The sequence below is a fragment of the Chenopodium quinoa genome, unplaced genomic scaffold, assembly GCF_001683475.1.
Source record: "Chenopodium quinoa cultivar QQ74 unplaced genomic scaffold, ASM168347v1, whole genome shotgun sequence".
NCBI lineage: Eukaryota > Viridiplantae > Streptophyta > Magnoliopsida > Caryophyllales > Amaranthaceae > Chenopodium > Chenopodium quinoa.
Window position 1 is genome coordinate 3804803 of NW_018743919.1, and position 10100 is coordinate 3814902.

At 39.0% G+C, this 10100-nt stretch overlaps 1 protein-coding gene across 1 annotated transcript; it reads left to right on the forward strand.

Annotated features, from left to right (window-relative positions):
• The first annotated feature begins 2878 nt into the window (after positions 1 to 2878).
• On the forward strand, positions 2879 to 9542 carry LOC110687444 (ER membrane protein complex subunit 3-like). Its single transcript, XM_021864094.1, has 8 exons — positions 2879 to 3189; positions 3309 to 3402; positions 7091 to 7210; positions 7297 to 7345; positions 7746 to 7845; positions 7986 to 8047; positions 8192 to 8250; positions 8977 to 9542. Exons 1-8 carry the CDS (start codon positions 3038 to 3040, stop codon positions 9079 to 9081), a joined length of 741 nt encoding a protein of 246 aa, XP_021719786.1. The 5' UTR covers positions 2879 to 3037; the 3' UTR covers positions 9082 to 9542.
• The last annotated feature ends 558 nt before the right edge of the window (positions 9543 to 10100 follow it).

Genomic DNA, 10100 nt, shown 5'->3' on the forward strand with positions numbered 1-10100 from the left:
AGGGACCTTCCCAATTGGGTGTCAATTTTCCTTGCTCATTGGCCCTACCGGTTGCCTCTATTTTGCGCAACACAAAGTCTCCCACTTTCAAGGGCCATTTGTGTACTATTTTGTTGTAGGCTCTTGTCATTATCAGACGGTAGATTTCATGGCGTAGGGCGGCATTGCCCCGACGTTCTGGCAGGGAGTCTAATGCTAGTTGCATGGCTTCCCAGTTAGCCTCTTCATCGTACAACATAACTCGAAAAGTCGGCTCATAGTACTCGATGGGTAAGACGACCTGAGCACCATATACCATGAAGAATGGGGTTTCGCCGGTTGCCCCTTTTGCTGTTGTTCTGATGGACCAGAGCACATGAATTAGCTCTTCAGCCCACAGACCGCCAGCTCTTTCTATTTTCTTCTTAATGCTGTCTGAGATTAGTTTGTTGAAGGCTTCAACCTGGCCGTTTGCTTGGGGTCGGCCGATTGATGCAAAACAATGAAAGATCCCTTGGTCTCCCAGGCAATTCTTGAGGGTAGGCATCTCAAATTGAGGGTCATTGTCAAAGACCATAGACATAGGAACCCCATACCGGGTGATGATGTTCTTCCAGATGAAATAGATGACATCCTTTGTCTTTATGCCTCTGACCGCCTCTGCCTCAACCCATTTGGTGAAGTAGTCAACAACCACTAGAATATACCGCCTCTGGCCTAACGCAGGTGTATACGGACCCAAGATATCCATGCCCCATTTGGCGGATGGTATTGGGCTATGAATTGCCGTCAGATCAGTTGCCGGACAGTGTACGAGCTTGCCAAACTTTTGGCATTTGTCATACTTCTTCACCATTTTCATGGCGTCTGCCTCTAAAGTCGGCCAAAAATAGCCCTGCCGCCTGGCCCTACCTGCTAGAGCTCTACTGCCTATGTGTGAGGCGCAATAGCCCGAGTGTAAATCCTCCAGAATCTCATGCCCCCTTTCTGGGGTGATGCATTTCAAAAGTGGCAATAGAAAACCCTTCTTGAATAGTTCTCCATTGCGAATTTCAAAATTGGCCGCACGCTTTTTCATTGCAACCATTTCTGGTTATGATTCGGCAGAGTGCCATCTAGCAGGTAAGCCTGGATGCCGTCCATCCAGGTCGAACTTTGGTCTAGAACGCTAATGGGATCTTCTTCGATACTTCGTTTTTCCATCACTTCCCAAAAGGCAGACCAAGGTGTATCACAGGAGGCGGATGATGCCAGTTTTGACATAGCATCCGCCTGATTGTTCTCTGACTGGGGAACTTGACTTAGGTGAAATTCATCAAGCGTCCCAACCTCTGTCTTGACCGCCTGCAAATATTTGATCATAGCCGGATGGGTGGCTTGAAAATAATAGTCACCGTTATATTGGCTAACGACCACCTGTGAGTCCAAGCCAATTTTCTTTGTCCCTGCCGCCTTACACATGCGGATGCCGGCTAACAAGGCTTCATACTCAGCCTCGTTGTTTGAAGCTTGAAACTTGAACCGTAGTGCATATTCATATTTGTCCCCTTCAGGAGACTGACATATAATCCCTGCACCACAACCGTTCATAATAGAGCTCCCGTCTACATACACTTTCCAAACCTGATCCAAATTTTTCGGCTCTACCGAACGTGTCATTTCAACAATGAAGTCGGCGGACGCCTGACCTTTCACTGACTTCCTTGGTTCGAAAGTGATTTCAAGGCCCTACATTTCGACAGCCCATTTGAGCATTCATCCAGATGACTCTAAGGTTGTCATTGGCCGCTTGAGTGGTTGATCTGTATAGACTACCATTGGATGTGCTAAGAAGTATGGTTTCAACTTCTTGACTGCCATGAACAGGGCGAGGCTAAATTTCTCAACCGTTGAGTACCAGAGTTCTGCATTTCGAAGAACGACACTAAGGGCATGATCTGACTCTAAAGTTGGCCCTTGAAGTTTGTCATAAACTTCAAGAACTCTGAACGGGTGATGTGAGCAGTCAGCCCTTCAGCCTGAGGCTGGCCGGCTGACGTGCTCGCATCGGCTTGGTTGGCATTCCGCTCCTTCCTTCCTTTCTTTCTTTCTGGCGGATGCGCTTTGAGATGAGGGAACCATCTTTGGTCGTATATACTTCGACCTCTAGATCCGACTCAGTATCATGGTCCGAATGGACCTCTGCATCTGGACGTTTGTCCTTAGAAGGCGGTACAGGTTCTTGAGAAGCCATCTTAGAGGTACTCTCCCCACAGACGGCGCCAAATGTTTCGAGGGTTTTTATGTGTCCTGCGGGAGAGTTACGTTACGAAGACTGGATCCTCTTTGCCTGTACCTAAAAGCAAACGGAAGCTCTGGTTGTACAGAGTTCTGCCTTCGACAATCAAGTTAGTAAGAGTCGAAGTTGAGTGAAATGCGGAAAGTAAAGTGAATCTTCTCGGATCCCGAGATCAGGTTTCTCTGTTGTAAGAGAATAGTTTATGATATAATAAATGAACGTGTCCCCAAAATGGGATAAATGTCCCTATTTATAGGGCATTGAGAATAGTGCCCTTACGTAGGTCACTTAGACCTAGATTTGGTGGGCTGCGCCGTTTTACGATGCTTCGGGAATTGGGCCCTTAAGGGCTGTCATTTTCCTTCAATATTAATATCAGCGTGCCACGTGTCTTATCCTGATTGGCCCGCTTTGGGCAAGTTTGTAGTGACACGTGTCACGTCCTGATTGGTCCACATGGTTTTACCCAAATCATATATATTTTCATTATGCTATTTATACTAGTGATGATCATCAAACATGCCGTTTATGATAGTTTAACCCGACCCGAATACTCGATATAAGTTAACAATCAATTATTGGGTCCGGTTTGGTTGAAGAAAAAAACAGGCCTCTCAAATCTCACTTGGGTAAACGACTCCGTATCAAAAATCTATCACTCGATCAAGAAGTCTTCTAATTGCTGAAATCAATCTAAAAAACCCCAGAACAACATCTCAGTCTTCTTCTTCCTGAGAAAACTACAAATTTTGCAGAAAAGAGGAGAGAGAAAGCAGAATCATGGCGGAAGATCTAGTATTGGACACAGCAATTAGAGACTGGGTTTTAATACCCTTATCAGTTGTGATGGTTCTCATTGGTGTTCTTCGTTACTTCGTCTCTAAGCTTATGCGCACCTTCCAAATCCCTGATGGCAAGATCGTCAAAGAAGGGTAATTCTCTTTCTATCTATTACGATTTTGTTACTAATTTGATTTTGGGGATGAATTTAATTGCGTTTTATTGGGTTAATTTTTCTGGGTTGTAATTTGATTCGGAGTTGAATTTGCAGGCAAGTGATAATTAGGGCAAGGAATTTGAGGTCATCTGCTGATTTTATCCCTCTTAAATCGTTTCGTGCACGTCGTACCTATTACAGCAATGAGGTCTCTCTTTCTCTCTCTTGATTTTTGTAAAATTTAGCTTTTGAATTGGAATTTGGAGGAAACTTGTTTACCTTTCAGCTGTAAACCGGTGAATTTGTTATTTCGCCCCCTTTTTTTTCTGGGGGTTTCGGCATTTTTGATAGCTTGATTTTCACTTGTTAAACTATGGTGTTGTGGGTGTGGCTCACTTTGATAGGTAGCTTGCTATGTGCAGTAGTTTAAGCTTGTTGTTGATTAGTTGAACAAAATATGAGATCTTAAGGCGATTGATTTTAAATTTGAGAGAAGGATTATGCTGCATTAGCAATAGTAGAGATACGAGCTATTATGATTTTGGCCTTCTAGGGCTGTTTTTTTTTTTTTTTTTTTTTTTTTTTTTACTTGTGAATCTTGGTTGATTGTTTTTCTTAATGACCTTTAAGTGAAGAGTGTTGAAGCTTAATTCATCCCTTGAAGTTCTTGTTCTATTAATACTCGCCATAGGTGAATTGAGGATTTAGTCACCATATAAACGCATTTAGGAATCCGATGCACACTTGCACAGTAATGGCGATGAATTATGTAAATAGAAAATAAAGAAAATGAATTCTGTTGAAACTTTAAAGGATTATAGCCATGTGGACGGGATAGTTGGACAAACTTAAGGAGCATTTAAGACTAAGAGGATGGATTCAGCCATATTCGGGATTTCATTTGCACTTGAGGTTTCCAAGTATATATATATCTGGTATCAACATCTGAAGCATATTCTTGATTTTAGGGATTTTATTAGGTTTTATGTCATTACTTAGTGGGATGATGGAGTGGGAACTGAAGTGTGGTGACTGGTCATTTAGGAAAACTTCAAATGCGTTTCCTTCGTGATATATGAGAAAATAGTTTTGAGTACTCATACAGGTGTTGGGAATGACAGGGTGGAAAGGGGAGAGGAAGCTGGCAGCTAGGGAGGAGAGAGAAAATGGGGTGGTCCTACTATGAGAGAGGAGATAGAGTATAGTGGGTAAGGGAGGAGAGAGAAGTGAAGTGGGTTCGTTATGGAGGAGGGAAAGAGAAAAGAAGTGATATGAGAGTAAAACAAACATTTTTCCGCATAAAAGTTGCCTAAATTAGAAACATGTCAATTATAAAGAAACTTCCCTTAAAGGAATATGTGTCAACTAATTTGAAACGGAGGAAGTACAATGTAGTGAACTAAGAGGTTGCACTTTGAGAATTTCTCACATATGCTTTGATATGTGTGACAAGGGTTTTGTCCATTTTAGAATGAGATGTGAGGTTTAGGAATGTGTTGAAAAATCAACATCTTTGTATGCAAATTGTGGCTCCTTGTTTATTTTTCTCATCAATGATCTCATACTAAATTTGAATGGTCTATATATTCTTGCTAGCTATCTGCATGGGCTGCATCATTATCTTTCAAGTATTCTCTCCGTTTCATAATAATTGCAACACTTTTCTTTTACATCTGTTTCATCATAATTGCAACACTTTCTTATTTGGTAAGGACCAACTATTATTTTATTATTTTTCTCTCCTGTTTACCCTACTTACACTACTTTTTTATTGATTCTCTCTCCTATTAACGATTAAATATATCCCTACCAACTATACTTTATATTATTAAACTCCTCTTGGCCCACACCCTATATTTTTCCTAAAACTATGTGCCACATCTACTATTGCGATTATTACGAAATAGAGGGAGTACCTATACTTTGCTTGGAAACATGATTGAAGGGGAGGAAGAGGAGGCAAAAAGGAGGAAGGGGAGGGAAAAAGAACGATGGATAAAATGGAGCTCTACTTTCTCTTCAACACTATGTTTGGATAACAGTAAAAGGAAATGGAGAGGAGGGAGAGATTGTACTTCCATTTTCTTTCCAAAATCTCTCCAACAATGTAGGAATTTGGTTTATCAAAAGGGAAGGGAAAATGGGTCCCTCCCATTCCTTTCCTTTTACTCGCCCTATGTCTTATCCAAATAAGGGAAATTATATCCTTCATTTTCTCTTCCCTCCCTTTCCCTTCAAATATTCTTATCCAAACATAATGCAATCTCCCAAATTTTGAAGGATGTTGTTTATCAAGGAAGAAGGACCTCTTGGGCTCTCCCTCTTCATCCTCTTCCTTCCCTTAACCCCTTACTCAAACAAGGGAACTTGTTTCCCTCCCTTTCCCTCCCTTTCTTTCCTTCCCTAATTAGTAACCCTTTTTGTCCAAATAAGAGAACTTGTTCCCCTCCCTTTCTTTCTTCTTTCCCTAAGCCCTTACCAAATAAACGAAGTTTTTCCCCTCTCTCTCCTTTCCCCTACTCTCCCTTTCTTTCCATATCCTTTTTTCCAAAGTATTAAGTTAACTTTGTATGATTTAATATAACGATTCTATCTAAAGTTCCCCTCTCTTTCCTTTCCCCTTCTGTCCCGTCTCTCTATATCCTTTTATCCAAAGTATTAAGTTAACTTTGTTTGATCTAATATAACGATTCCATCTAAAGAGTGTCACGAGAGAGAGAGAGAGAGAGAGAGAGAGAGAGAGAGAGAGTAGGTTTGGTGGGGCAGGAAAGTTGGTTATCTTCGATGATGCAAGCTTTCATGAAAGCTTATTTTCTTTGTTTCTAGTTCTGCTTTTGCCTTTCAATATTATAAGTTACAGTGTCTCTCGCAATGAATTCAGTCTTTTAAGGGCACATAGTAGTTCCTTTCCTTAAATATTATATATCTACACATTTGCTTTGATATGCTTGATAAGGGTTTGTCCATTTTTTGGAAAAACTGAATCATCATTTTTATACGCAACACAAGTACACATGATCTTAGGATCTGGCTGAAGGTTTTCCAATGAGAAGGGGTGGGAGAGGCTGTATATCTTTGATGATGTAAGCTTTCATGAAAGATTGTTTTCTTTGTTTCTAGTTCTGCCATTGTTTTCAATAGCATAGATTGCAGTGTCTCTGGCTAAGTGGCAATATATTCAGTCCTTTAAGGGACTGCTCCATAGTGGCTACTTCAATCTACTAATTTTCTTTGATTTGTGAGGTAATGGTTTGTCAGTTTTTGACAAAATGAGATGTGAGGTTGAGAAATGTGCCAAAATTTCAGTTTTATACACCACGCACAATATGAGGATTCTGGTTAAAGGGTGTCCAAGAAGAGGGTGCGGCATAGGTTGTTTATCTTTTATGCTGAAAACTTTAATAATATCTTATTTTCTTTGTTTATAGTTCAGTGGTTGCTTTTCAACACTATAGATTGCAGTGTCTCCAACAATGAATTTAGTCTATTAAGAGACTGGGGGACTGCTCACATATTTCCTTTCCTTAAATTTTAATTTCCTCAATATCCTTGTTCTTTGGGTTTATTGGAGGTATATATTGCAGCCATTTAGGTACGTCATCTTCATTGATATATTGAGCTAGGCACCCCTTTCCATGCCCTGTTTATGTTCTTCAGAACTCTGATTGTGTTTAGTTCCAATGGTTTTTGTCTATTCTAGAGTGCATTTTAGCAGTTTGATTTAGCAAAATTTCGAATGTGTGTTTTTTTCCTTTTGATTTCTCCCATTTGTTTTCCACTTTATGTTCCGCTTCCTCCTCTTTTCAAGGGAAACCCCATACAATGAAGCTGACATGTCTATTATGCATAACTATTTGCCAAATAGGAAGTTGACTGAGTTCACTTCAAAAATGCAGGAGAATGGACTTCTACATGTACCCAAAGGTCAAGCTCCACAAGCTCAAGCCCAAATGTTCTCTGACCCAAACATGGCCATGGATATGATGAAGAAAAATTTATCTATGATCATTCCTCAAGTAAAGGAGTTTCTTTAGTTTGCTCATTGAATTGATTCTTTACTTTTGTGTACTTATTATATTAATCCTTCTATTTCTATTTCCAGACTCTCACTTTTGCTTTCGTGAACTTTTTCTTCTCTGGATTTGTGGCAGGTCTGCTCTTTTTCTTCTGTTTATTCTAAAGAAATCTCTCTTCTCTGTGTTTGATGTTTAAAGTTACCTGGTGTCTTTCTTGTTGTTTCCTGTGCATGTTTAATTTCTTAGCTCTTTCATCTCATGATGAGTTCTAACTTTCATCTGTTGTTATCTTTTCTCTCAATTTTTGACCCTAGTTCTAGAGATTACATGAAATTCTGAAGGTTTTCCTTGACTTGGAAGTGTCACTTTATGCACTCTGAAATAGATTTTTTTTTTTTTTTTGAATAACATATCTATGGTCCATTTCATCTGTAATTTCATCATAAGAGTTTTTATTTATTTAATTTAATTTAGTTTTTTTTTTTTTTTTTTTTTTTTTTTTTTTACTATTAACACCTTTTTGCTGATTTTTCAGCCAAAATCCCATTCCCTCTGACCCAGAGGTTCAGGTCAATGCTCCAGAATGGTATAGACTTGAGCACTGTTGATGTGAGCTATGTCAGCAGCCGATCATGGTAATTTGTTCATTTGGAATATACTAGCTGATTTTTTCTTGTGGAAGCTGGATTTTTAGGAGAATGTGCATGCTTTCATGTTTGATTTTTGAGTTGTTCATTTCCCATGTTAATTGATTTTAAATTTTCTTTTCTTTCAGGTATTTCCTCAACTTGTTTGGACTACGTGGTTTTTTCAGCTTGATTCTAGGAGAGGAAAATGGTAAATTTTTATTACTGTCACAATTTTGTTCAGCTTGATTGGATCATTAAATATTTAAAGCAACCTATTTGTATAAACGAGACTTTTGCCCTTTTAATAATTTGTATCTACTAATATTTATACATTTTTTATATTTATATTTAGCTATGGATGATACGCAACGCATGATGCAAATGGGTGGATTTGGCTTTGACCCATCAAAGGTATGCCTTTTCTGATGAAGATAGTAAGGGTCTATGTATGGCAAATTCTTGAGAACAAGAAATTATTGGCTCTGTGGTGGTTGGGTAGCTCCTTCTCTTAAGTTGGCCCAATAGGTGTACTACACAGGTTTTTTGTCCGCCTTTTGCTGAAAGACCTCAACATTCATGAACTACATTAGAGGGTTGGTTATCTTATTGTATGATTAGTAAGGGGATTTTATGAGAAGGGAGGTGTGACTGTGTGAGCAAAGTATTCTGTTTTGCTTGTTTGAATAAAAATCAGGTTTGATTAGGGGAGAGTGAGATAATAGGGTAGAGTAATCCATTTTATGCCCCCTATTATTGGTTATAAGTTCAAATGTTTCCAATTTCGTAACTTTTGGTAGGAAAAAGCAAAAAAGATACGAGTACCATCTTCATTTGTCGTTTCCTTTGTTTTATTCCTACAAGAGAGTATTTTTTTTCTTCTCTCCTATCTTTCTTCCCTCCAAAGTTGTTATACACTAAAACTCATTTAAACTCCAATACCTGAATACCATATGGCTTTTGTTTCATGTGCATGATACCTGGATACCCTTGAATCCTTGAGGCTATGTCCGAGTCATCTTTAACCTAGAACATGTTATTATTCAGTTACTAATTTGTCTACCCCTTAAATCCCTGACTACTGTATTGATTGTTATGATCGTTATTATAATGACGGCTTTTGCTTTTGTGGAATCATAGAGCTTGGGTGCTGAGAAAGACGGCCTTGACATCGTTCAGCATGATTGGGTCCTTCCCAAATTTGAGCAGCGAGCTGAGGCAGTCTTGAGGAAACTTGTCAAGTAATGAAATGCTCGAGCTTCTTTAGGTGCTCTATAGAATTCAGAGAGTTCAGACTGGCATTCAAACTCTATCCATTGAGCCAGTATATCGTATAACGTCAAACTTTTACATCTGATTCAGGTGCTCCTGATTTTCTGATTTTGGAAGAGTGCAGGAAATTTGCGCTTTTATCTACCAGATTTTGTAATTATATTTGATGCACGATGCTTTAAGTTTTCTAATATCGGATGTCATCTTGTATAAGTAATTCCTAGGCATTTCCAGATTTACTGCAACAGGCAAATGTAACTCAGCTTGATTATGTCCGATTCATAGTTCAATTAGAAGCAAAATATTAATCTGTTTTGAGCTATTGTTTTCTCATATTACATTAGGAGTACTATTGGGAGGCTTTTGAGAGTTTATACCAGAATTGTAGTACAAGATTTTCCTTCATCTATTCATAACTTGGCATTGGTATTTCAGCGTTGACTAAATACTAACTCATGACATTGTGTGAGAATCTCTAGACTATAGGCTGTTATGCTAAACCCCTAACTGAATTATTATGTTATGTTCCAATTAATAGTATTAATGTATAATAATTAGTTTTGATCAAATGTAATTGGATAAGTGGATAACTAGTAATCACTCTGTATAAACGCACTAGAAGTATAAGCAAAAATTATTTTTGAGAAGTTAAAATTTCAGTTTTAATCAGTAAATTTAGTCTTAATAATCGAAAGAATTGATGATAATCATTAGAACTAGACTTGTTGATAGCTGCTAATGTGGCAAAGGAGGAACTCTTAGGCCTCTTGGTGATGAATTTTTTTGAGAATGCTAGCATTGACCCAGTAAGTATAGCGTCGGGACTCTCAAGAATGGTCCATGAAACAAGGCTAGGGGCGGTAGTGAGGGATGAGAGGGGGACTGTTATGGTGGCTGCAGTGAGACGCGAGGCGCAGTGGGGTGGTATCTGGAGGTGGCAGAAGCAGTAGTGTGTCAGTATGGGTTGCAGCTTGCTCAGAGGCTGTGTTTCT

Bases quoted from the DNA above. Each gene is read 5' to 3' on its own strand.
- LOC110687444 (XM_021864094.1), top strand. From the start codon at position 3,038: ATGGCGGAAGATCTAGTATTGGACACAGCAATTAGAGACTGGGTTTTA. The intron at 3,190-3,308 runs GTAATTCTCTTT...TTGAATTTGCAG, and splicing joins GGCAAGATCGTCAAAGAAGG to GCAAGTGATAATTAGGGCAA. The intron at 8,048-8,191 runs GTAAATTTTTAT...ATTTATATTTAG, and splicing joins GATTCTAGGAGAGGAAAATG to CTATGGATGATACGCAACGC.